Here is a 27984-nt window from a genome sequence, read left to right on the forward strand (position 1 = left end):
TCCATACTGTGACTGAAATTCCAGGAGACTGATAGCTATGATCAGCCCTCAGTGTGCTTCTCTGTAAGAGGAGTCCACACTCATGACCATCTCATGGCAGTGTTGAAGGCACAGGCCCGTCACAGTGCTGACAGAGGCGGGCATGGGGCGACTCTTCGCATCTCCCCATGCTGGAGCGTCAGCCTTGAGCCAGGCCTCAGGTGGGATTTGCTGTGCAGTAGCTCTGGGTTTGAGATCAAATGGTGTGCATGCTTGTCCATAGAAGTCTGATTTCTCAGCCCAGGAGCTCACCCTGTATAGAAGGTTGGGATGTAAACAACACAATCCAGACATTCTCACAGGAGTCCAGGAGTCCTGCTTGGTCATCAGCCCGAGAGCGCCTGTGAAGCTGGCTCTTTGGAAGAATGCTCTGCCGTGAGAGGGTGTTACCCAGCCCCCAGCCCAGAGACCTAGTGTGTTTACATATTCGGCAATGTCTGACAGCACAGACTCTGAGGCCAGGTGGCCTGCATTCAAAGCCCAGCTCTGCCATCTCTGACCTGAAGATGCTGGGTATGATAATTAATCTTCACAAGCCTCAGTCTTCTCATCTGTAAAGTGGAGCTGGTAATAATAACCTGTCAGATTATCATGAATATTAAAACAAGTCAACATGTATGATATGTGCAAATACCAAAGAAATATATAGTATATAATAAATAGCTTTTATTATGCCCACGTGTCCGTAAATGATATGGCCCATGGTATAGAATTATTCTTCACTATTATCTCTCATCTCAGAGTCCTAGGTTAGAGATACAATGTGAGTTTCTCTTATAAGAAGTTTTGCAAAAATTATAATCTGGATTTTTGTTGTTATTGTTGTGCTTCTGGGGAACAAACTCAGGACCTGGTACATGCTAGGCAGGTGCTCTGATTGTCCATTTGCTTGCTTGCTCATTCGTTTTTCCTCATACTGGGAATAAATCCAGGGACATTCTACCCCTGATCTACACTCCCAACTCTTTTTTTTTTTTTAATTTTGAAACAGGGTCTCACTAAGTTGTGGAAAGTCTTGGTAAGTTGCTAAGCCTGGCCTTGAACATGTTTCAGCTTCCCGAATACTGAGATTATAAGCAGATGCCACTACACCCAGATTGCTTCCTTGCTTGCTTACTTACTTATTTACTTGTGTGTGTGTGTGTGTGTGTGTGTGTGTGTGTGTGTGTGTATGTGTGTGTGTGACACTGGGGATTGAATCCAGGGGCATTCTACCTTTGAGCTACACCCTCAGCCCTATTCTATTTTTATTTTGAAACAGGATCTCACTAAGTTGATGATCCTCCTGTCTCAGCCTCCCAAGTAACTGGGATTGCAGGCATGTGCCACCACACCCAGACCGCTTGCTCATTCTTTGCATGAGCAATCTCTGTGTCCACATCCCCAGTAAGAAATCACACCAGCATCTGCATTCTAGAAGAGATGAGGAGGAGCAAGGCCCAGAGCTTCCCGAGGCCACTTGGCTGCTCAGGTGCTGGCCCAGGGCTGGTTTGGCTGGAGTAAGAGACCCTAGGTCACCAGTGGGCTGTGCTAAATTCTGCCTAGGGTGGGCCAGACTTGGAGGAGACCAAGAGAGACAGCAGTGTCCTCCTCAGGGAGGGCTAATGGTGGTGGTGGAGGCAGTCAGGGAAGGCTTCTGGGCGCAGTGTCGTGAAGGGCAGGCATGCTTTGGGGTGCCATACTGGCAGCGCAGGCCTCCACAGGTGTTGTCCACCTCTCTCCCCACAAAGGACAAAGAACATCTGCTCCCCTCTGGGTTTCTCATGGGGCCGCAGCCCTGGACATCACAGGCCCCTTTTCCTGAAGCGGGCAAAGGGCTGCTGGACATTTCAGACATCCGAGGATGCCCAGGCTGCAGCTGCAGCTGAGATGGATGGACGGGAGGGGCGTCATCCAAACGTGGCTAATCCCAACCAAAGCCTCACCTATACTTAATAGTTTTAAATTGTTTCGGGTACCAATTAGACTTTTAATTTTGCTGTTCCCTCTGGCGGCTGGAGGATGTGTATGGTTTGCATTTAATCAGAGTTGAGTTTGTGTGCGTGTGTGTGCCAGGGGTGGGGGTTCTAGAGGATTGAAGGAGATGGGGAGACCATTTTAGAGGTTCTTTCTGGTCCTCCCAAGGTATGTGGAGGGGGAGAAACGCCAGGCAGCTTCAAATTTGGGGTTCTCGGTAGGACAGTTGGGGTCGTCTTCAGTGTGCCAAATCCAAGCCCCCTCCCTCTGCCCAGGCTGGGTCGGAGCCTCCACTGCCACAGACATGCCTGGAGAATCCAATGCCGTGTCAAATATACGGATTATCCAAAAATTTCTGCAGCAATAGGGTGAGTTATTATTGATTCACAGAGCACGACAAAACATCGCTGCATGAATTAGCAAACAGCTGTTTCTAATTTGAGTTTAGAACGGTACACAGAGGAACTTGTTTCTCTGTTCACTCCTTTCATTTATAATGAATTTTAATCACCGCTACAGGTGAGAAAAATGTAGAAACAAGCTTGTATCTTGTGGAAGAAACAAAGGAGAGACAGATGCTAACAGATTTCCAGCCTGTGATAAAAGGGATGTTTTGGTACACTTTACATGTAATTAGAGCGCAGCTGTTTCCAGTCCCAGGTCCACGAATGCGGCCGAACGTGGGCTCTGCCGTTCTCCAAGGGGAGCGAAGAAAAACAGTGATTCAACCCCGAAAGCATTTCACTTTCTCTGGAGCCGAACAGAGCGCCCTCTGCGCCAGCCCTGGGTGGCGGGTGGCTCTGTGAATCTCACGAAGATGACTTCACAGCCACTAGCTTCTGAGAAAGGCCACTGGGGCGACGGGGCCACACGAGGGGCCAGGGGGCAGATGGGAGCCATTGCCAGGGCCTGGCAGCTCCGAGGACCCCACCCTGGGGAGTCTCCCCGGGGCAGACGGGGCCTCCCTTGCTGGCGGGCATTGGTCGCGATGCACCTCTTTAGCGACTTTGATCACAGCCAGCTCTCGAGTGAGTTGGTGAGCGCCATCCCCCTCCTTCCTACTCTGTTTAATTTCTGCAATAAAACTCCAGCTCGATTGCATTCGCAATATCAGTGCTAAGTAAATTTATCTAAGGGATGGAGTGGGCCGGCGGGCTGTGTGTTCTGCGAGGTCAGAAGCTTCAAGGGGAGAGGCTTCTTCCTTGTCCTGCACAGTTGCAGCCCTGGGGGACGGTGGTCCCTGTGTGCTGGGTAGGGGGATCCCGGGAGGCTGAGCCTCACCCTCCAAGCCTGGAGGACCAAGTCCAAGCTGTAGCATGGCTGCTGGTGCCCTGGTTTCTCCACCTGTCATGAGCGTGTTGGGCTGGGTGCTCTGATGGCTCAGGATGGTGGTGGCAGGGGCCTTCTGGTTTTTCATACAGGCCCATTCTCCTTCATCTCGAAACCATCTCTGCAGAGGTGATTGATGGTTCTCAGCAGAGATTCTCTTGAATATCACAGGTCTCAGGGAGACGGGACCCCACACCGTCTCACATCCACTCAGATCATCATAGCTCACCTGCTTCTCCCATCTTTCTCTGCCCTGCTACCACCTTTGGGTGCCGGGTAGCAGCGACAGCTACGCTTATACACTACGGAACATCTGCCATATATAACACTTTATGGATGTTCACTATTTCATTTGTAGAGAATCTCTGTAGTAGTTGGGACCGTTCTCCCTATTTTATACTGGAGAAAAGTGAGGCAGATTTGTTTATCTGTATAATGGGGGTAATTTGCTAGCTAAGGTCACCTAGATGGTGGGGCTGGGAGATTAACCCAGCTGCTGGCCTTGTAGCCACTGTCTATGCAAATGCCTTCTGGGCCTGCAACACACAGACTGGGAAGGGCGCCCTGGGCCTGGGCCTGCAGGACAGGGGTGTCCCTGGTCCAGAAGTGGAGCCGCCGCTCGCCTCCATCCAACACTGCCATACGGGATGTGGATTCCTGCCACCATGTCTTTACCTTCTCCTTCAAGAAAAGCTAGAAGTCAACTGGGTTTAAAAAAGATTTGGAATTTTTTTTCCCCCCTGGTACGGGGATGGAACTCAGGGCCATTCTACCTCTGAGCTATACCTCAGCCCTATTTTTTTATTCTTTATTTTGAAACAGGGTCTCGCTAAGTTGCAGAGGGCCTCATTAAGTAGCTGAGGCTGGCCTTGACCACCATCCTCCCGTCTCAGCCTCCCAAGTACTGGGATTACAAGCATGTGCCACCACACCCGGCTAAAACTTGGCTTTTGTATGAAGTTTCTGATATGTGGATGGCCCCAGGCTATGCAATGGAGAGCAGCCATGGTGGCTTGTGGACACTGATCCAGCCATTGCTCCCTGTCCAGCTGGCTGAGGACCTGGGCTGGGAGTCCTATCCCAGACTTCCTGTTCATCTTCATGGAGGTAGAATGTGACCTAACCTCTCTGTTCTGTTTCTTCATCTGGGGGTTGGGGGTGACCACACAACTTAATGTGCTACTGCCCTACTTTTGAGTCTAAAAGAGGAACCTTAACCGGATGGAAGTCTGGGTTCCATTCCAGATGCCTGGGTGTGCGGCACTCAGCTTGCTTGTAATAAGGGATAAGATAATAACAAATCTACTACCACAGTGCAGAGTTGCTGCAAATGTCACATGGGGTAATGGGTATGAAGTGCTGTGTAAAAATTTGAATGTCATTTGGGTGGTGGGATTTATGATTCTATAACTTCCATTTTTCTTTAGCCAACCTATAATATCGTGCTTAGTAGCATATATACACTAATTACTTTGTAAAGTAGCTGCTTTTATTATCGCATCCTATGGATGAAAAATGGGGTCTCAGAGAGATGCAGCAACTTGCTCACGGTCACGCAGCCCAGAACGGCAGCCCCGTCTGAGCCTGAGCATCCCATGCACGCCCTCGTCCATGGCTCTGCTGTCCCTCAGCAGTTGGGTTCTCCTGAAATGGCCTTGTGTCTAAGCCTATGCTGTGGTTTGGCCCCTGGAAGCTTCAGTCAGGGTCTTGTTGGTGCTGTTTTCTGCCACATGGCATTTCAGCAGCTGCCAGAGCTGGCTGGGAAAGAGCATGCCCGACCATGGCTTTCGGGGTCTGAGGGCTCTCAGAAGCTATGTGCCAAGTGTACCTTTGAGGTGGGACCGAGTTGGGATCCCACTTCCCCATCAGAATCAGCCAGGGAGGTGACCCTGAGGACAGGAAGGCCTCTGCTCCCTTTCAGCACGGGGTCTGCCCTCTACCTGCCAACCTCTGCCCACCAACCTGTCCCTGAGGCCTCCCCTGGAGAATGATCCCCATGTTTCCTCGCTTGCAGCCTCACTGGGGACAGTGGTGAGATCACATCCCTAAGGACCTCTTAGCTCCCTGGAGGAGGGACAGCGGATCCAAGCTGCTGTTATTTTTGCCCATAGCATTATTCTAATTCAAGATCTCAAGTGGGGCCATGTCAGCTGCCAGCTTCAGTGGGACTGCTAAGCCTCTGAGAAATGAACCTCCAACTCCCTTGTCCCTTTCCTTTCCCAGGACGAGTGGGCTTTTGATGTTAGAGGAGTTGGGCCTTTAACCTTTATACCATGCCCTCATCTGTTTCTTTAGGAAAATCAAATGTCTAAATATAGTCCTGAATACTACCATTAAAGGGATTTTTCTGTTTCTTTCTTTTAAAGTAATTCAAAGTAGTCAAAGGTTGATTTAGAGTATAAACTTTAGATAGCAGTGAATCAATAGAGAGGCTGCGCACATACAAGCACAGACACCTAAGAATGCTGGGTACCTTCTGCAACCTTCTGAGGACCAGAGCAGGTCCACCAAATATGTTTTGAATGAAAACAAAACAAGACAAAACAAAACATGCAAACTAGGAGAAAGCAGATAACTGGCATACCTGCTACCTGATACTTCCTCATTCTGTACCCAGGACAGGCATCATTAATTGATCACAGACTGTGAGGATATACTTGCCTCTGGTTATAACAGTGCCAGAATCTGAACCTAAACAAGAAGTGACCTCATCCAGGATGGCTGAAGGCTCTGCCCTCTGGGCTTGACCTTTTGCCCTCTGAGTCATTCTTTTTATTTATGAAAGGTAGCACATATTTGCAGCTGAGTACCTTTGGTGGCTTATAGAATTTTGGGGAGTGTGAAAGACTTCTTTCTTCTTGTACTTTGTTCCTTCTGGGCTACCCTGGCCGTGTTTCTGCTACTACAACAATTTCAGGAACCTTCTGGGTCTCCTGTGTATGTCGTGGGTATTTGCTCCATTAGACAAGAGGCTTCTTCAGAGACATTTACTAGGTAATCCCATCTCTGCTTTTAGCTTCAGAGCAATGCCCCCAAATTTCTAGATGCTCTGTGGTTTGGTCTAGATTTGTGAGTCACACCTTCATCTCTTCAAAGAGCCTTCTGTGTGACTCAGTGCTCTGACCTTTTGAATTTTATGAGGCTTTAGCAAAACCTTATGAGCACACCCTCAGCTTTTTCTCCAGAGCATGCTTTCATAAAAGTAAATCTCTTAATTATGGTCTTTTACAATTTAAGAATTTCCCAAATCATCCATCCCTGGTTCCTTTTTCATTGAATAGTTCTTCTTTCAACCTATTCTTTCTTTCTTTATTGTAAATAGTAAGAAGACACCAGGCCACATCTTCAACATTTTGCTTGAAAATCTTCTAGGGAAATATCCAAGTTTATTATAAGTTCTGTTTTCCACATAACTGTGGAACACAATTCCACTAAGCTTTCTGCCCCATGTAATTACTGTCCTCTTTCCTTCAGTTTCCAATAACTTCTCCTCACTTTCTGATAAGCCTTCACCATAAGTGCCTGCATTTAAAATCCACATTTCTCTTAACCGTCTATCTTATGTTGTTTTAGGTGCTTTCTAAGGTGATGTAGGTTTCCCCGAACATGTTCCTTCCTTCTGAGTCTTCACTAAAGAGCCAGCTAGGGCTGGGGGTGCAGCTCAGAGGTAGAATGCCCTGCGGTTCAGTCCCCAGCCTCCGGCCACTGCACAGCTCCATGGCCAATTCTGTGCTGTCAGGTATTTGTTCTAGTAGCATTCCATTCCTGGCACCAAGATATGTATTAGTTTTTTATTTTTATTTTTATTTTTTTGTAATTTTTTTTATTGGTGCACTGTATTCATACATCATAATGGTATAAAGAAAATACTTTTGTAGACATACAGGTACACATCGCCCAGTTAGCCCCCACCCGATCCCCACCCTGTTCCCTCCCCATCCCTCCTTCCCATGCTTGGCTTAGTGGTTGACATCTAGTTTTATAGCAATTTATCCAATATTAATGATGATAATCTCACATAACAGTTTCATTTGTCTGATACCAAGCGTTTGATGACTTAAAGATAACATTTCAATATTTCTTTTTGCTTTCTTTCTTACCAGAGAATATTTTTTTAGGTGAAACTATCATACATTTATTTATTTATTTTTCAGAAAAAAACTATCCTAATATGGAATATGGACTCTAGATACCCAAAACGATCTCGAAAAAGAACAAAGCTAGAAGATGTATATTTTCTGATTTCAAACCATATAAAGCTACAATAATTGAAATAGTGTAGTACTCTTCTAAGGGCAGATATATAAACTATTGGAGTTAAATAAAAACCTAGAGATAAGTTCTTCCATATATTGTCAAGTTATTTTTGACAAGGTTTCCATGAACATTTGGTGGAGGAAATACTAATCTTTTAACTAAATATTGTTGAAAAAGAATAATTACATGAAAAAGAATAAAATTGGACCCTTACCTAACACCATATACAAATATTAACTCAAAATAGATAAAAGACCTAAATATAGATCTTAAGACTATAAACTTTTAGAAGAAAATCTGGGTCATAAAACCTCACAACATTGAAATTGGCAGTGATTTCTTGGATATGATTTCAATGGCACAGGCAACAAAAGGGTAAATAAACTCCCTAAAAAGTAAAAAAAAAATATTGTATATCCAAAGACAATGTAAACAGAGTTAAAAGATACTGATAGAATGGGATAAAATATTTCCAAATGCTATATCTGAAGGTATATTAATATTCCAACTAGAAATCCTAAAAGTTAGCAACAATAAAAGCAAACAATACAATTTAGAGATAGGTAAAAGACTAACATAAATAATGAATCTCCACAGATAACCAATCTTAGTTATCTGTTGGATGGAAAATCTTGTTTCTCTGGTTCTGGTGTGTGTTACCTATTTCTTCTTTGTAGTTAATCTCTGAGTATTTTCTCTAGCGCTGGTTTTGAAGACATAAATTCCTTCAGTTTCTGTTTGTCATGGAAGCTTCTTATTTCCCCATCTACTTTGATAGAAAGTTTTGCTGGGTAGGAAATTTTTGGCTGGAAGTTGTTTTCTTTCAGAGTTTGGAATGTGTTGCTCCAAGCCCTTCTGGCTCTCATGACTTGGTTTGGGAAATCTGGAGTGATTCTAATTGGTTTGCCTCTGAATGTCACTTGGCCCTTTGTTTTTGTTGCCTTTAAGATTCTCTGCTTGGCTTCCACATTGGTCATTTTGACAATTATGTGGCGTGGGGATCCTCTTCTCCGATCCTGTCTAAAGGGAGTTCTATAAGTTTCCTGGACCTGTGTATCGACCTCTTGCTCTATGTTTGGAAAATTTTCTGCTATTACTTCCTTGAAGAGATTGTTGATCCCTTTGGTTTCACCTTCTTTTCCCTCCTCTATTCCAATTATTCTTAGGTTAGCTCTCTTAAAATGGGCCCATATTTCTTCAATGTCAGATTCCTGCTGTCGGATTTTTTTTTCTAAATTAGAAACTATGTGTTTATTTTTTGAATGATCATCTTCTAGGAGCGAGATTCTATTCTCCATGTGGTCTAATCGGTTGTTTGTACTTTGAATTGAGGCCTTTACTTCATTAATTGCATCCTTTATCTCTCTTTGGCTCTCTCTGAATTCTTTTCAAAACACCTCTATTATTTCTACAGTTATTTTCCTGATTTTATCTTCTAGAAATCTCTGAATTTCTGTTTTATCAGGTTCTGATGTTGTGGGGTTGTGGGCATTCATTGCTCCATTGTTATTCCTCTTTCCCATGATTTCGGAAGTTTGTGCCTTCTCTGGGTTCTTCCCTTGGGTCACTATGACTTCACTTAAGGTGCTCTGGATCTCGAGTCTGTGGTATCTCAGTCACCACTACTCCTTTACTGGGTTGTATCGCAGAGTCTCAGACCCAGGGAGTCAATTGAGGCTGCTTTAGACCATGGCGGGTACCAGGTTGGGCGTTCTCCTATGGTGTGATATCTCTGCCACCACCACTCCCCTACTGGGTCAAGTCCCTGGGAGTGCAGTACTGGGATTTCTCGTCTAGGGGCCACAATTTGACTCACTGTTGTTGAGTGCGCAGATGGAGCTGTAGTGGACTCGGTGAATTCGCTGCTGCTGCCGCCGGTGGCAATATGGCGCCGCTGCTACACCCTTGACCGTGAGGCTGGCATTTTTCTTTTCTGTTTTTGAGCTTCGCTCTGATTCCCTGCAGGGTGTGCTGAGCCTAGCCTCTGGGAGCTTTAGATGCTCTCTGCACCGAGAAATCTGCTGAATCCCTCCTGGCTGTTCCGCAGCGGCTCACCTCGGTTCGCTGTCTGCTGCTCCTCTCTGGAGCCTGGTGGGATGTTGAGTGCGTTGGTCTGGTGCCATCCGGTGAACTTGCCGCTGCCGCCGGCAGTAAGGCGGCTGCTGCCGCGTCCTTGGGCGTGAGGCCGGCGTATCTCCTCTGTGGCTCTGAGCTCCGTTATGAGTTCCCCTCCTCTCTGGGGCCTGGTGCTGCAAGGAAAAATGGCGCCCGCCGCTCCACGCCGCAGCTCCGGCTGCAGCACTGCGGTCTGGTTTCTTTCTGGTGTCTCGTTTTTCCAGCCCTCTTTTTCTCTGTCCCTTGTAATTACATTTTTTGTTTCTCTGTTGATGGTGTTTTCTGGCTATGAAAGGCGCTGATTTTGTGCTAATAGAAATTGGTTGTTAGCAGGGCTCGTAAGCCCTGTTTTTCTCCGTCGCCATCTTCTGTATTAGTTTTCTATTGCTGCTGTAACAAATTACCATACACACTGAAGCTTTTAAAACAAAAAAGTTACCTTCTGCTTCCGTAGGTCAGAAGTCTGATGCAGATGCTGGGCTAAGCCATGGCGGGAGAAGGGTTGCATCCGTTCTGGAAGAGAGCCCATTTCCATGCTTTCCAGGTTTTAGAGGCTGCTCATACTCCTTGGTTTATGTTCCCCTTCTGTTTTCAAAGCAAGCCATTTCTGGCTGGGCTCTTCTCATATTGTATCACTCTGACCCCTCTTCCACAATTAACGACTCTTGGCACTACAGTGTCTCCACATAGGTAATCTAGGATCATCTTTTTAAGTCCAAATGATCAACACCTTTAATTTCATTTTGCATGTAACATAACATGTTCATAGGCTCAAGGGTTAAAATTTGGAGCTGGGCGTGGTGGCACAAGTTTGTAATCCCAGCATTCGGGAGGCAGAGACTGGGCTTGTAATCCCAGCATTCAGGAGGCGAAGACTGGAGGAATGTGGTTCGTGGACAGCCTCAGCTACTTAAGTGAGGCCCTTTGCAACTCTGTGAGACCCTGTTTCAACAATAAAGAATAAAAAGTTAGGGCTGGGAGTGTAGCTCGGAGGTAGAATGCCCCTGGGTTCTATTCCCAGTACTGCAACCTCCCCCACTTAAAAAAAAAACAAAACAAAAACTTGGGCATCTTTGGGGAGATCATTATTCTGCCTACCACTGACCTTCAAGTTTGGTTCTGCAAAGGCTATTTAAGCAGCTTTCTTCATCCACTAGGTGTTTCAGATCAGACCCAGGCCAGCCTGACAATCCAGCCCATGCCTTTGCCTCAGTGGCAGGGGCATTCGTGAAGTGTGGGCTTCCATCTGCCTCCAGCCACAAGGCCTGGAGCAGTGTTTGTGCATAGTAGGCCTCAAGAAAGAGGGGTGCAGTGGCCTCTGAACTGGCACTTGGGCCTGGAGAAGTAGTGCATTCTATTGGTTAGTTAGTGGATGTGGGGCATCTGCTACCTGCTTATCTCTGTACTCAGAAGCTGCGTTCCGGGCTGAGGGTGCAAAGCAGTGGTAGGGCACGAGCTTTGCTTTCATGAAACCCTGGGTTTAATCCCCAGCACCTCCTCTCCATATAAAGATATAAAGTAATTTTTCTTCTTAGGGCCCCTGTTTTCACAGTTATTTAAAAAAAAAAAAAAGCCGGGCGTGGTGGCGCACGCTTGTAATCCCCGCGCTTGGGAGGCAGAGACAGGAGGATCGCGCAGGTTCGAAGCCAGCCGCGCGCGCTGGCTTAGGAGACCCTGTTTCCAAAATGAAAATGTAAAAATAGGTCTGGGAGTGTAGCCCGGAGGTAGAAGGGCTTCCAGGAACCCCAGTACCACCAAAAAAAAAAAAAAAAAAAAAGGAGGATATAAGCCGGGTGGCACATACCTATGATCTCAGTACTTAGGAGGCTGAGACAGGAGGATCACACAGGTTTGAAGCCAGCCTCAGTTATTTACTGAGGCTCTCAGCAATGACTTAGTGAGACCCTTTTTCCAAATAAAATAAAAAATATAGGTCTGGGAGTGTATACCAGAGGTAGAAAGCCCCTAGGTTCCATTCTCAGTAACACACACACACACACACACACACACACACACACACACACACACTAAATAAATAAATAATTTAAAAAAGGTAGAATTCCTCCCAGCTCCATCCCCAGTACCAAAAAAGGGTGTGTGTATGTATATATATATTTTTTTTTTTTAATTTTTTTTTTTTTTGGTGGTACTGGGGGTGGAACCCAGAGGCTTTCTACCTCCGGGCTATACTCCCAGACCTTTTTTATATTTTATTTGGAAACAGGGTCTCACTAAGTTGCTAAGAGCCTCACTAAGTAGCTGAGGCTGGCTTCGAACCCGTGTGATCCTCCTGTCTCAGCCTCCCAAGCGTGGGGATTATAAAGGGGGTATATTAATAGTACCCATGTCATACGGATGTTGTGAGAACAAATTGAGAAAATGCTGGCAAAGACCTAGCTTCTGGAAAATGTACCATAACTTTTAACTACTGTAAATATTATAAGGTTAGTCCTGGCTCTGCCTTCAACCTACTGTGTTGCCTCAGTTTCCCCTTCAGTGGATAAGTTGAGCGATGCTCTGAGCACCCTTCCTTGCCCCCTACACACTGATGTTCCTTGCAGGGAGATAACTGAGTTGAGGAGGATTCTGAAGTGGCTGGCCAACTCTGGCACCTGATGCTTCAGGTCCTTCTGGCCTAGTTGGGCCTGGATTCTTCCCAGGGGGTCTGTGTCCCAGGAAGACATTGAGCCACCCACCCTGGAGTCCCAGCCTGTCTGCTTCTGTACCTGCAACCAAGGGATCCAGGCCCCGCCATACGCTGGGGTTTGCTGGAGCGGGGGACTTTCAGAGGAGCTTGGGACACTGCGGCTGGAAGTAGCCCCAGGAAAGGGTCTCAGAAGTTGCTCATTTTACCACACCATAACGGCAGTGGGTGAGAGAGGGAGGGCCACTTCCCGAGTGGCCAGGACCAGGGTCCCTGGCTGCAGGCTGTGTGCCCTCTGCCGTGCGGACTTCCCAATTCGAGTTTCCCAAGAGGGGGGCAGGAAGGCACGCAGAGGCCCAGTGATTTAATTGCATTTGCAGGAAAGCTACTAGTTTGGCTTCTGGCTGCTGCCACAGAAAGCACATATGTGTGTCTTGTAGCTCTCGTTGCCCGCACCCTAGGAAACACTGATCTGCTCTCCTGGGATGCCCGCCCAGTTGCTTTGGGCCTGCTTGGGGAAGGACCCCTCTCTAGAGTCCAGCACATAGGATCAGTCAAAGTTTGTTGTCTCTGCATGAACAGCAGATTTGGGGGACTGTCCCCATAGCCTCGTTTCTCAGAGAGGATGGTCAGCTCCTTTCCTGGAAGAGGAACCTAGAAATCAGAAGCTCTGGCATCGGCAGTCAGTACACTCCTTCCTGCGATGTGCTCAGTGCCATTGCCCCATCCAGATTCTATATGTCTTTGCTCCTGGCAGACATCTCCAGGTGATCAAAGTAGTCATTTCTTCCCAGCCCAGATGAGAATTCAGAATCTTCCTTAACATAATGTCTCTATCAATTTACTATTCCTGTAAATTCCCTTCTCTCTCTGGGACTCTGCTTCTCCATATCCTGCGGGATTGGAGTAAATGTTTCACAAGTCCAGGCTCTTATTTCTTTGAATTTTGGAAGGGCTATAGTGATTCCTGTTCCTGGAGCTCTGGATGGAGGTGGAGGAGATGCTCTAACCTGGAGCATTACAGAACTTTGTTCTGTGAGGAACTTATTTTTTTTTGGTGATTTTCATTTTTCCCAAGAAATGGGTAAATGTTAGGAGATCTTTTGCAGCTTTGCAAAGAATTGTCAGGCCTCTTTTTCTTTTCTTTTTTTAAATTTCTTGCGGTACTGGGGATGGAACCCAGGGGCATTCAACCTCCGAGCCACGCCCCCAGCCCTGTTTTTTATTTTTTATTTTTTATTTTTATTTTTATTTTTATTTTTTTTGGTGGTACTGGGGTTCCTGGAAGCCCTTCTATCTCCGGACTACACTCCCAGACCTATTTTTACATTTTTATTTGGAAACAGGGTCTCCTAAGCCAGCGCGTGCGCTGCTGGCTTCGAACCTGCGCGATCCTCCTGTCTCTGCCTCCCACGCGCGGGGATTACAAGCGTGCGCCACCACGCCCGGCTTTTATTTTTTATTTTGAAACAGGGTCTCATTAAGTTGCAAAGGGCCTCACTAAGTAGCTGAGGCTGGCTGCAAACTGCGATCCTCCTTTCTCAGCCTCCCGAATACTGGGATTACAAGTGTGCGCCACCATGCCCGGCTTTGTCAGGCCTTCTTGTGACCACTCTGAAGGCAGTCTGGACGGCTAGAGTATTGTACAAGATGGCCTTTTATTCATCTGGGAGTGATTTTGGATACCATAAATTTCAACTTTTCATATGGCCACAAGCAGCCGAGGCCCAGGTCTCCTGATGGGTTCTGTCTGCTGCTCCTAGCAGAGGCCATCCGTCGAGGTGGAGCTTATACAGAACCCACCCAGGTAACCTCGTCACATCTGGCAAGGTTCTGGGTACAGGAGGCCCTTGTGGACTTGGATAGAACTTGGATAGAACTCCTGTGACTGGCTTAGCTCTTGTTGCCTTTAGAGGCTGACAGTATTTAAAAACTTTTTAATTGACTAATGGATTGGCACTGAAGATTGAAACCAGTGGTGTCCTACCACTGAGCTCTTTTTTATTTATTTGTGGGCCTGGGGACGGAACCCAGGGGCATTTGACCTCTGAGCTACACCCCTAGCCCTATTTTTTATTCTTTATTTTGAAACAGGGTCTCACTAAGTTACGGAGGGCCTCACTAAGTAGCTGAGGCTGTCTGTGAACCGCAATCCTCCGGTCTCAGCCTCCCAAATGCCGTGGTTACAAGTGTATGCCACCACGCCCGGCTTGAGTTTTATTTTGAAACAAGGTCTCACAAAGTTGCTGAAGGTCTTGAATATTGCTGAGGCTGGCCTGGACCTGCGATCCTCCCATCTCAGCCTCCCACGTACCGGGATGTCAGGTGTGCACCATTGCACCTGGCTGATGATCATCTTTATTCACACAGGTGGAACTGCCCAGCTGAGGAATGTCCTATAGACCTGGAACTTCCTGGGCTGTCCTTCTAGTGTTCATTCAGGGCCATTTCTTCCCCCTTGGTTTGGTAATGGGGGGTTACTCCCTCCTCATCTGTGCCCTCCATTGCAGGCAGGGCCCTGTTTGGCTTCCTCTGGATCTGTGGTTAGCCACTCCCTGCCCTTGGTTTGAGCACCTGTGGCAGCTCTGACCTTGATGCTCTGTGGCTAAAGGAGCCATAGGCTGTGGCTCAGCCCATACCAGGTTCCCCCCAGCTTGCCTCAGCCACCATACCTGCCACCTTAATGTCCTGCACCGCGGATGGTGGCACCAAGGAAGATCATGTGAGCCTGGACTCCACCTTCTTCTTTCTACTGCCTGTGTATTTTGAAGCTGAGCTAATGTTCTTTTTTCTACTTAATTGAATTTTTATCAAAAATTCTCCCCTCTTTTATGGTTGTTTTGGATTCTTTTCCTGCAGCAGACAGCAAAAGCCTTCTATAACCCATTTCCTACCAGGCCTTTTTGGAGGATTAGTCATTTTTAAATGACTTTAATCTCCATTTTGAAAGCGATTTTTCTACTTATGTTGTTATATTTCTTTGATCGTTGCTCATTCTGGGGTGGAGGGGGAACCTGAGGGTCCGGCATCTGGCACAGTATCTCCTGCCTGATTTTCTCACGTGGCAGGCAGGCCCGTTCTCCCAAAGGAGGGAGCCAACATAGTGACGGGGTGAAAACACCAACAAACAGGACCAAGTGGGTTTATACCCTGGGTCTGCTGCCTGCTGGCTGTGCAACTCTGGGCAAGTTACTTGGCCTCTCTGCGCTCTGGTTTCTTAAAGAGAAATGGTAATAATGGTGCCAGCCTGATGAGAGGGCTGAGGGAGATAATAACTGTAAATTCTTAGAAGAATGCCTGGCACACAGCATGTAAGTATTTACTTGAATGTGAAAGGTAGCCAGCCAAGTGAGACCTTCCCTGAGCCTTCTCCCTGAGTTCTGGAATGTTCATGCTGAAGGGCCCTTGGGTTGCCGTCAGCCCATTCCCAGCCCTCTTCCTTCTCCGTCTGTACCTTTGCCGGAGGATGTGTGCTGCCACGGCGGCACTTGCGGTGCCTAGCAGCCAGGAGGGGACCCCCACCTCTGCCAGCCTCCCCCCCATCCCGCAAATAAATCCGAGCTCTGGCCTCAGCCCATCCCTCCAGCCCTCTTCTGGAGCACTTGGCTAAGCACCCCAGAGTAAAATGTATTTGGAGGGGTTGGGATGACAGCAGCCAAGGTGGAGCGTTATTTGCATAAGAGGCTTTAAACAGGGCAATCTGAGTTTGGGACTTCATATGTCAACATGGCCATTTCCTCTGATTGGACCTTTTCAGTTGAAGGAGCCTTATTTTCATTTCAATTCAGATGATTATAATCTCAGCAGTTGCTCAGTTTGTTGCTCCCAGAATAATATGCTTTGCTTTAGTTTTGAAACTTGTTTGCAGAAAATAAAGCCAACCAGCCCACCCGCAATGGATCTTGGGTACTCTGGCACTGGGCGGGTGACGAGCCGCCCCTTTCCAAGCCCAGTGGGTTAGTGCCTGATGTCAGGCTCAGGGATGAGGCTCTGGGCTTCTGGGAGATGCAGTCCAGCCATGCTGCGGAGCACCTGGCCGCGTCCAGGGGCGAGTTCTTTACCTCTCCAGTCCTCAGCTTCCTTGTCTTAAAAATGGGATGTTCCTGGAGACAGCCAGATAGGGTTGTTGGGAGGATTAAAAGAAATTAATTGTGATAATAGACACACTTAGCACAGTGTTGGCACGTGGGGCACGCTCAATAAATGTAGCAGCTAAAATTAGCGCTGGTGGTACTAATTAGCACTAATTATTATTATTGGCAAAATAGTCCTTTTGTTAACAGCTTTATTGAAGTGTAATTTGCACACCATAAAATTCACTTATTTTAAGCATGCAATTCAGCGACTCTTTAGCAAGTCCACAGAGTGGTGCAAGCCTGCCCACAGCATTTCCATTTTCTTAGAAAGAGCCCTCTTGCCTGCTTCTCCAGCCTCCGGCAACCATGAATCTGCTGTTTGTCTCTACAGATCGCCTTCTCTGGACTTTTGTGTCAATAGAGTAGTAGCCGTGGTTTTCATGTTTATTTTTCTCATCCATTCCTCAGCACGATTCCCCTTTTGTCAGATGTGTAAACGGAGTCTGGGAGGTTAAGAGGAGCACCGTGGTGTGGATGCGTTATTGGAGCAGGCAGGGCTTTGGGTGGTGCAAGGCCTTGGGAACAAATGCACCCAGCAGACACCTGTCCGCTTGTCTCTCCGTGTGGCTCCCTTGTTTCCCAATTGTCAAGGGGGCTTCAGGGAGCTCCAGAGCTTCTGGGGGCCTTGGTGGGCCCCTCACTGGGATACAAGTCACGGGCTGTCCCAGCCCTCCCCATGAGAGGGACTCGGGACAGCAAGACCTGTGCCCCAGAGGGCTTGCCCATGGGCCGCCTCTCCCTGCTCACAGGTGTGCTCTCCTTTGACTGTTACCTGGGAGGCTGGTCCAGGCCCGCTGATGGTCGGGGAGGGGAGCTGGAAGTGAATAGTCCTGGCATCTGTCCTGTCACTGGTATCTCACTGTTTCCTGGGGTTGGGTTGTTAGGGCCGTGCCTCAGTTTCCTCATCTGTACAATGAGGTGGCTTGGCTCCCAACTGCTCAGTGTTTGCAGCAGAGTGCTGGGTGCCCAGGAAGGTCAGAGGCAGTTTGAATGAGTGAGCTAAGACATCAAAATAATAATAAGCTGTCAAGCCTGGCGGGGGCGGGGCCGCAGGTTCCCCAGCCGGCCCTGCTCCAGCCATCTCCTCCCCTGGGTCCCTTTTGTCTGGGCCCTGTGGAGCCCAGCTGGCAAGAGCTGGGAATTAACAGGCAGGGGCTGAGGCGCCTCCCGCTGCATCTACTCTAGGAAGCTGGCTGCGGCTGCATCCTTCAGTCCGAAGGGCCTGTAACGTGAGGCCCTCAGAGGAGCAGGTGCCCTCACTCCAGGAGGGCGTTCCTAGAGGTATTGGCTTCAGAGGTGAGGAGGCTGCCAGGGCTCAGAACCTGGAGCTCCGGGAGTCGCGTCCATGTGGGTGTGGTGCTGCTGGTGGTACCTGCTGGGTCAGGCAGTCTTCGCAGGGTCAGAGCTGGGGCCTGGGAGGGGAGGGGTGGGGGTGCAGCCTGGAGCCCAGCATGAGCGACCTTCAGGATTCTCCAGCCTGTTGTGTCCTGTTGTCTCTCAAGTCTTGGGGTCAGTCTGAGGCAATAGGGGGCCGCTGCAGATGGCTGTGAGGGGACCCTGACTCTGGGATCCTGTGGGAGTATGGATACTGTGTGAGCACATGTGTCTAGGTGAGTGTGTGTATGTGAGTGTGTGTATATGAGTGTGTGCTTGTATGTTCAGCCTTGTGTGATAGCATGTGTGCTGGAGTCATAACATGAATGGTGTGTGAGCATGTGTGGGCCTGTGTGCATGTAGTTGTGAGTGTGTGAACGATAGTGGGTGTGGATGTGTGTATGAATATGGTGAGCCTGAGTGTGTGCATGTTGTGTTGTATTTGTGAGGTGTATGGTGTGTGTAGGTGAACGTGTGTGCGTGTGCTTGCCTGTGCTGGGCATGTGTGTGGCCCGGCCCTTCCTTTCCTGCAAGTCCAGGCTACTTCTGTGAGGCTGCGAGGCTTTCCTGAGGACTAAGCGCAGCCTTCTGGGGGCAGGAGAGGCGGGGGCAGTGGTCTCTTTCCTCAGGGTTACAAGAGCAAGGTCAGTGCAGCCGAATCTGAGCTTTTGTTTGTCTCTCCCCTGCCCGCAGCGGCCTGCGGTCTGTTTCATTCATTATTAAGTTTTAAATCCACCCGATGAGAAACTTGAGCCTCAGCACTCACTCCCTGCCTGGACCGGCTCCGGCAGCCCCCTGCCGTGTCTTGGGAACTCCACTGGCTGTATTTGCTGCGTCCTGTGTGCCTTTGTTATCCCAGAAATGGCCGGTCTGTAGATTTGTTTAGTTTACCTCTGAGATTGGATGGTCAGAAGAGACTGGAGGCAGCCCCTGACCCTGGGGAGCATAGGGCATGTGAAGTCTTTGCAAGGAGAGCCTCTTGGGTGGAGTTAAGGGCTGCCTGCTCTACGGCCCTTGGGGGCCTGCCCCACCCTCTAATCGTCATCCCCATCCCCATCAGGCTGTCTCCTGGGATCCTGGATGGACTTGGGACAGATCCAGGGGTGGAGTAGAAACAAAGAAAGGAGGATGCTTTGGGCTGGCTGGCTTACTCCACAGGAGTGCGGAGTCAGGAGCCCTGTGATACCACACCTCTGTGTCTTGCCCAGTATTGAGCAGCAGTTTCCAGCTTCATCAGTCTCCTCATCCACAAAGAGTGTGGTACAGCCATATAATAAAGGAAAATTATTTTCTTGCAAAATCTTGCCTGTGCCCCTAAGGACCAGCAGGATCTCTCCCTCCAGGGTTAGGGATGGGAGGGGAGTTGACTCCCAGGTGTTGTTCAAGCGATGGGTCTTGGCTTCCTTTTGGCCTGTGGGACTGATGGTCCATGAGGTCATTTCCGGTGACTTTGTCCAGGCTGCCCCTCCTCTCCCTACCAGGGAAGCAGCTGAGAGCTTCACCTCCAGTGGGGGATACCACATCCAACCAGGCCCGGGCAGGTGTCGCTGAGGAAAAAGACGCTTCCCCTCCGCATCCTGCCGCCCCGTTGCCGTGTCCTCTGCAGATGGGAAGGCTCGCTTGTCCACTTGCTTCCGGCCCCCCGGCTCCCCCTGCAGCAGTTGGCCAGCTGCACAGCCTCAGCCTGAGAGCTGTCGAGAAGCTGGCTGTGTCCTTGTTTCTCTGCGGCCCTGGGAATTGCCTCTAATCTCTTCTCTGCCTTCCCCCTGCAGATGGTGATGACGACCCACAGCTCTCCTGGGTGGCCTCGTCTCCCTCCAGCAAGGATGTTGCGTCACCCACGCAGATGATCGGAGATGGTTGCGACCTCGGCCTCGGTGAGGAGGAAGGGGGCACGGGCCTGCCCTACCCCTGCCAGTTCTGCGACAAGTCCTTCATCCGCCTGAGCTACTTGAAGAGGCACGAGCAGATCCACAGCGACAAGCTGCCGTTCAAGTGCACCTACTGCAGCCGCCTCTTCAAGCACAAGAGGAGCCGAGACCGGCACATCAAGCTGCACACGGGCGACAAGAAGTACCACTGTCACGAGTGCGAGGCGGCTTTCTCCCGCAGCGACCACCTCAAGATCCACCTGAAGACCCACAGCTCCAGCAAGCCCTTCAAGTGCACCGTCTGCAAGCGCGGCTTCTCCTCCACCAGCTCGCTGCAGAGCCACATGCAGGCCCACAAGAAGAACAAGGAGCACCTCAGTAAGTCGGAGAAGGAGGCCAAGAGGGACGACTTCATGTGCGACTACTGCGAGGATACCTTTAGCCAGACCGAAGAGCTGGAGAAGCACGTGCTCACGCGCCACCCTCAGCTCTCCGAGAAGGCTGACCTGCAGTGCATCCACTGCCCCGAGGTCTTCGTTGATGAGAACACGCTACTCGCACACATCCACCAGTCCCACGCCAACCAGAAACACAAGTGCCCCATGTGTCCTGAGCAGTTCTCCTCAGTGGAGGGCGTCTATTGCCACCTGGACAGCCACCGGCAGCCTGACTCCAGCAACCACAGCGTCAGCCCAGACCCCGTGCTGGGCAGCGTGGCCTCCATGAGCAGCGCCACCCCAGACTCCAGCGCCTCTGTGGAGCGTGGCTCCACCCCGGACTCCACCTTGAAGCCACTTCGGGGGCAGAAGAAGATGCGGGATGATGGGCAGAGCTGGTCCAAGGTGGTCTACAGTTGCCCCTATTGTTCCAAGCGGGACTTTACCAGCCTGGCTGTGCTGGAGATCCACTTGAAGACCATCCACGCAGACAAGCCCCAGCAGAGTCACACGTGTCAGATCTGTCTGGACTCCATGCCCACCCTCTACAACCTCAACGAGCACGTCCGAAAGCTGCACAAGAGCCATGCGTACCCCGTGATGCAGTTTGGCAACATCTCCGCCTTCCATTGCAACTACTGCCCGGAGATGTTTGCCGACATTAATAGCCTGCAGGAGCACATCCGCGTCTCCCACTGCGGCCCTCACGCCAACCCGCCTGACGGCAGTAACGCCTTCTTCTGCAACCAGTGCTCCATGGGCTTCCTTACCGAGTCCTCCCTCACCGAGCACATCCAGCAGGCCCACTGCAGCGTCGGCAGCGCCAAGCTGGAGTCTCCAGTTGTGCAGCCCACGCAGTCCTTCATGGAGGTCTATTCCTGCCCCTACTGTACCAACTCTCCCATCTTCGGCTCCATCCTGAAGCTCACCAAGCACATCAAGGAGAACCACAAGAACATTCCGCTGGCGCACGGCAAGAAGTCCAAGGCCGAGCAGAGCCCCGTCTCGTCCGATGTCGAGGTGTCTTCCCCGAAGCGGCAGCGGCTCTCGGGGAGTGCCAACTCCATCTCCAATGGCGAGTACCCCTGTAACCAGTGTGACCTCAAGTTCTCCAACTTTGAGAGCTTCCAGACCCACCTGAAGCTGCACCTGGAGCTGCTGCTGCGGAAGCAGGCCTGCCCACAGTGCAAAGAGGACTTTGACTCCCAGGAGTCCCTCCTGCAGCACCTGACAGTGCATTACATGACCACATCGACCCACTACGTGTGTGAGAGCTGCGACAAGCAGTTCTCCTCAGTGGACGACCTGCAGAAGCACCTGCTGGACATGCACACCTTTGTGCTGTACCACTGCACCCTGTGTCAGGAGGTCTTCGACTCCAAGGTGTCCATCCAGGTACACCTGGCAGTGAAGCACAGCAATGAGAAGAAGATGTACCGCTGCACAGCCTGCAACTGGGACTTCCGAAAGGAGGCTGACCTGCAGGTGCACGTCAAACACAGCCACCTGGGCAACCCGGCCAAGGCGCACAAGTGCATCTTCTGCGGGGAGACCTTCAGCACCGAGGTGGAGCTGCAGTGCCACATCACCACGCACAGCAAGAAGTACAACTGCAAGTTTTGCAGCAAGGCCTTCCACGCCATCATCCTCCTGGAGAAGCACCTGCGCGAGAAGCACTGTGTGTTTGATGCTGCCGCCGAGAACGGCACGGCCAACGGGGTGCCCCCTGCAGCCGCCAAGAAGGCGGAGCCCGCCGACCTGCAGGGCATGCTGCTCAAGAACCCGGAGGCGCCCAACAGCCACGAGGCGAGCGAGGACGACGTGGATGCGTCAGAGCCCATGTACGGCTGTGACATCTGCGGGGCGGCCTACACCATGGAGGTGCTGCTGCAGAACCACCGGCTGCGGGATCACAACATCCGGCCTGGCGAGGATGACGGTTCGCGCAAGAAGGCTGAGTTCATCAAGGGCAGCCACAAGTGCAACGTTTGCTCACGAACTTTCTTCTCAGAGAATGGGCTACGGGAACACCTGCAGACCCACCGGGGCCCCGCCAAGCACTACATGTGTCCCATCTGCGGCGAGCGCTTCCCCTCGCTGCTGACGCTCACCGAGCATAAGGTGACCCACAGCAAGAGCCTAGACACTGGCACCTGTCGCATCTGCAAGATGCCCCTGCAGAGCGAGGAGGAGTTCATCGAGCACTGCCAGATGCACCCCGACCTGCGCAACTCGCTCACGGGCTTCCGTTGCGTGGTCTGCATGCAGACGGTCACCTCCACGCTTGAGCTCAAGATCCACGGCACCTTCCACATGCAGAAGCTGGCGGGCAGCTCGGCCGCGTCCTCCCCCAATGGCCAGGGGCTGCAGAAGCTCTACAAGTGTGCTCTGTGCCTCAAAGAGTTCCGCAGCAAGCAGGACCTGGTGAAGCTCGACGTCAATGGGCTCCCTTACGGCCTGTGTGCTGCCTGCATGGCCCGTAGTGCCAACGGACAGGTGGGCGGCCTGGCCCCACCCGAGCCCGCCGACCGGCCCTGTGCCGGCCTCCGCTGCCCTGAGTGCAGTGTCAAGTTTGAGAGTGCCGAGGACCTGGAGAGCCACATGCAGGTGGACCACCGCGACCTCACGCCAGAGACCAGTGGGCCTCGGAAAGGTGTCCAGACCTCGCCAGTGCCCCGGGTAAGTGCGTCCTGCCTCATCCTGCCCCTGCTCCTTGGGATCCGCTGATTCCCACAGAAACCGCACCCCGAGTGCCCTGTTTCCTGCTGGTGTTTCCTTCAGTGGCTCAGAGCGACAGTGCTGCCTGTGGTGTTTTAAGCACATCTGCCTTGCAGTCTGCTCCACTAATCTGAGCCCAGGCTGCCTTTGCCTTTCCATTCGTGTGACATGTACACATTATTGATTTCTCTGGGCTCCATTTGTCAGGAGCTCATCTGTGCAATGGGAAGGATAATCGTCTCAACTTCCTAGCACTGTTGTGAGAGACCAGCGACGTGCAGTGCCGGTTGTAGAAGCTGACACATAGGGAACTCTTCATAAAGGATGGTTGGCATCTTTATTATTGATATGGGATAGACTGACCAACTTGCTACTGAGTCTCCTTGGGGAAGTCACTTAACTTCTCTGGCTTTTCAATACAGGTTTCTTTTGACACATCATATAGATAATATGTGCACATGGGCTTAGCATTGAGCACTCGGTTGGGGTTCGGCCTTCCTTTTATAATTACAATCATCTGCTGATATCATTATCATCAATAACACCATTATTGTTGGAGCAGTTGTGCATGGAAAGCCCTTAGCGATGGTTCTGATTGTGGCCATAATCAGTGACTGATTGATTCATTCATCACTTTGTCTGGAGCACCCAATATGTTTGGAGGTGCCCAGGAGCCAGGGAGAACCAGAAATGGGCCCCGCCTTGGGAGCTGATGGAGCAGGAGGAGCCACAGGCCCATAACAAGTGGCTTTTAGTGAGGCAGTGTTATGTGGAGGCTTTGGGACAGGGTCGAGTGGGGCCCCCAATGGTGGACTTGGAGTTTCATGGCCTTTGGGTGTCGGACAGCATGGGCCCGGGGATTCCCACTCAGTGATTGTTGTGTTTCCAGACCGAGGAGGTGCCAGGTGGATCTCGGGAGTACCTTTCCCTCGAGGGCTGCTGCTGGCGCCATTGGCAGGGAGGTAGGATTTGGGGCAGAGCCACCTGCCACAGGTGCCTGCTGAACATTGGGATGTTTGCTGAGGGTGTTTGGCCTCGGGATCAGAACAGGGGCCTGGGACTCTGGGATTTTGAGGAGGCGAGGGAGAGAGAAGGGAGAGAAAGAAAGAGGGCTGGAAAGACAGAAGAGTCTCCCAATGGAAGAGATCGCAGAAACACCTTGGCCCACCCCCTGGAGGCACAGAGGGTCCGGTGAGACCCTGGGAGCTAGACAGACACCAGAATGAGATTCAAGCTGCATGTTCTGCTGGAGCTAAGGCCCTCCTGAGAGTGGAGAGCCCCATTTTAGGCACAAGAACAGGTCACCCTCTTGGGGCCTTTTGGTCAGGTCAGGCCTCTAAACCAGAGTCATGTGACACCCTTCAGAGGTTCTGAGCGTGGGCAGGGGTTACTGCTGCCCGGCTCTCCCCCACTCCACCTCAGCTTGCAGGGCAGTCTTGGGGAGTGTTGGGACCCTGGAGTCAGATGGTTCAGCTTATAATCTCCCCCTTCCAGCGTCCAGCTTGATCTGGCCTCTCAGGGCCTCAGTCCTCCCCTGTAAAGCCCGAGGGTGAGAGTAATGGCAATTAATAGTGGGCCTAATAATAACAGTAGTGATAGGAAAAGCAGTAAAATAGAATAACACTGTCCATCTCTAGAGCTGCTGGGTCTTAGGTGGCATGGGATCTATTCTGGGTTAACTGGCATCTGCTCCGATTGGTCAGTGCCTGTTTCTTGTCAGCTGTGCAAACCATGTCTCTTTCCCATGCTGACCTCTCCATTGCTCTGAGGAGGCAAGGAGTAAAAGAAATGCTGGCACAGAGGAGCGTCTCTTGTTACTTTTCCCGTTTATGATAACCCACAGTGACTGAGGGCTAGGGCTGTACTTTATATCTGTTTACCCCTCACCACATTCATTTTTATAAGTGAAGACACTGAGGCATAGAACTGTGAGCTCCTTTGCCTGAAGCCCCAGCTGGCAAGAGGCAGAGGGGATTTGAATCCAGGCTGGCTGCATCTGATGCCAAGCCTATTCTCTTGCCTATACTCTCCCCAGCAACTCTGGGGCCCATCCTCACTGAAGAGGGAAGAGGCCAGCTGGAATGGGGTCCTGGGTAGTTATGCCTCATGCTTAGGCTGCTGGGCGGTGTGGCTGGGCTGGGTTTCCGGCTGGGTCTCCTGCCCCCGTCTCCTGTATGTGCCCCAGCCTGGATCACCCCTACCTTTTTGGCCCTGCTCATCACTGCTCTAGGGGTCCTGATTGGCCAGGGAGCTACTTCTCCAAAGCCTGGCTCTATTTGAACCTCCCCCTCCCCAGGCGCCACTTGGTGAAAGCCCCTACTATGTGAGGTATGCTTTCCTGGGCACCGGCTCTTAGACTGTCTCCATGGCAACAACCTGGGAGTCTTGCTGTGGTCTCTGCTTTGGCAGAGGGAAGCTAGGCTCAGAAAGGCAAAGCCATGTAGCCAAAGATGCACAGCTGCACGCGGCGGTGCTGGGACTGAAACCCTGTTTCCTGGGGCCACAGGCCTTCCTTCCCTGCCCTCACCCATCATGAGAGAGAAGCTGAGCTGAGAATCCCATCTCTGCCTGCCCAGAGGCCCAGGCAGATGGGTCGTTTGCAGAAAGGAGCTAGACAAAGCGCAAGTACCTCCCCAGCCAGCGTGGCGGCCTCTGGGGCCTCACCCCCTGCCTGGGCACGCCTGGGGGCAGGGGCCCAGCTGTCTGCTAGCCCTCCTCTGCCCTCCCCCAGGACTCACTCATGTCAGAGCAGACTCTGGGGGCTGCACAGGGGCTTAGGGGCTGGCAGGCTGGGACCCTTGGGAGTGTATCCATAGCAACCAGCTCTCAGAGGACTGGGTTCCCATGGGGCAAGGCTGCTGTCGGCTGGAGCGAGAAGCGTTGAGGTTTCCACTTCCCCCTCATTTATGAATAATAACATCACCCCACCTTGAGACCAGCGTGGGCAGACCCAGCTCTCCATTGACGTGGCAGGTCCCTAGGGTGCCTTTTTGTACCTGGTGGAGCAGTCTGGGTGCCACACCCCATTCTATAGTCAGCTCAGTGGGTCTCTGGGCCGGAGGGTTAGCTTGTGTCCAGTCACACCAGCTCTCAGTCATCTATACTGGAACTGTCCAGGGAGGTGTGGGGCCCAGAGTCAAAAATACCATCTTAGGACAATGGGCTCCAGAGGTAGTCTCCTGATACCAAGTCCAATTTCCCCACTCGCCAGCATGGTGATCAGACCTACTGACCTCTTGGAAATCCACGTTCTCCATGCCTAATGTAGAGTGTGCCGGGAGGTGTTAAGATTTCACTATTAGTATCACCAGCATACTCTTAGGTGCTCAATACACACTGGTCGTGTGGTCCTGTGACGGGAACTCGGCAGCCCTGGCGGCTTCCTTCTCCCCTGCTCTTCCCGCCCTCCCTTCCTCCCTTCCTCCCTCTTTGTCTGTTCTCAGGGGAGATTTCTTTCTGCTCTGAGGCTGCTCAGGGCCATGCGGGGCGGCAGCCCTAGGCTACAGGCCATGGACCTCAGCTTTGGTGCTTCTGGGCGGGGGTGGGTATGGTAGGAGACACTTTGAATTCTGTGTTTGTGTAATCATGTCTCCTAGCAGGAGCTGAAATTTGAGAGGAGGAGGGGGTCTCTGGGACATAGGAAAGGGGGGACAGAGCTTGTAGATATTTGGGGTGAGGACTGGAGGCCAGCCGAGCTCATAGACATTGTCTGTGTTGGTGAACCTGTTTGTTTCTGTGCATGTGTGTGAGCCTGTGTACTAGTGTATTTGTGTGCACTTAGAAATGTATTAGGTGGGTCTCTGTGTGCACCTGTGTCGACAGCTGCCTGTGCCCCTGTGGGCCAGTTTGGAGGTGATGGGTGTGGGTATCAGGGTTGCACTGCAGTAGCCGAAGGCTTGTGTGTCTCTGAGGACAAGCTTGGATGTGTCAACCTTGTGTCACCATTAGGGTGTTAATCACTTCTAGACATGTTACGTGTGTGATTCTGTGTCATAGGAAGCTAGCTGCTCTGTGGGGGGGGGGGTTCTGGGTATGTCTACGAAGGTCATTTGTGTTAATTTGGTGTTGGAGTGAGGATGACCACATGAATGCACACTTGTGTGCTTGCACGTGTGTGTGTGTGTGTGTGTGTGTGTGTGTGTGTGTGTGTGTGTGGTCAGCTCTTTCTCTGGCTCCTCCCCTGGGAATCCTCTGAGGCCCGTTGCCTACGAGGAAGGGCCCCATTATCCAGCCTTGCCTTTCTGCCACCAAAGAGCAACCATATGGTACAGGGCATCTTCCCTGGTGATACCAGTTCAAGAACAGGGGGACCACTTCATTCACCTGCCACTAGGGAACCGAGTGAACCACTTTGATCCTGAACTGTTCTCACACTGGTCTCACACTGGGAAAGGCTCATGTCAGAGCCCAAAGCTCCCAGCACCAACTTTTCCATTCATCCATTGCTTCAATAAGCTTGCTCTTTCTTTCTTTCTTTCTTTCTTTCTTTCTTTCTTTCTTTCTTTCTTTCTTTCTTGTGTTGGAGATTGAACCCAGGGACATTCTACCTCCGAGCTATACTCTAGTCCTATTTTTTCTTCTTTATTTTGAAACAAGGTCTCACTAAGTTGTGGAGGGCTCACTAAATAGCTGAGACTGGCTGTGAACCTGAATCCTCCTATCTCAGCTTCCCAAGTACTGGAATTACAAGTGTGTGGCACCATACCTGGCTTTTTTTTTTTTTTTTAAATAGGGTCTCACTTAATTACCAAAGCTGACCTCGAACATCTTCTTGTTTCAGTCTCCCAAGTACCTTGCAATCTTCTTGTTTCAGTCTCCCAAGTACTGGAATCACAGGCGTGATCCAGCTTCAACAAGAATTTTCTTGGTACCAATAATAATCCTGATAAAAGTTAAATGATTATTAGAACTCTCCCCCGAGCCAGACCCTGTGCTCAAGTGGTGGGATTAAGGATATTTAAGTCAGTTTTGGTTCTGTTTGTCACTTCTGTGCTAATTCAGTGCTTTGCCTATATCATTCTGCAGTTCTGCTAATTTTTCAACAAATTCTTCTTAAGTAATTAGTTTGTGCTGGCCATGGGACCCCAAAGGCAGACAGACACATTCCT

At 50.6% G+C, this 27984-nt stretch overlaps 1 protein-coding gene across 1 annotated transcript in view; it reads left to right on the forward strand.

Moving 5' to 3' along the window:
* ZNF423 (zinc finger protein 423) overlaps positions 1–27984 on the forward strand; it is a gene marked incomplete at both ends in the record, with an annotated part of 312523 nt that overhangs the window by 176437 nt on the left and 108102 nt on the right. Inside the window, one exon of the mRNA XM_080703536.1 lies at positions 19623–22837. Coding sequence (XP_080559662.1) covers positions 19623–22837 — 3215 coding nt within the window. The remainder of the gene's footprint in view (positions 1–19622; positions 22838–27984) is intronic.

This window comes from Muscardinus avellanarius, assembly GCF_963383645.1.
Source record: "Muscardinus avellanarius genome assembly, chromosome: 10".
Taxonomy (NCBI): Eukaryota; Metazoa; Chordata; class Mammalia; order Rodentia; family Gliridae; genus Muscardinus; species Muscardinus avellanarius.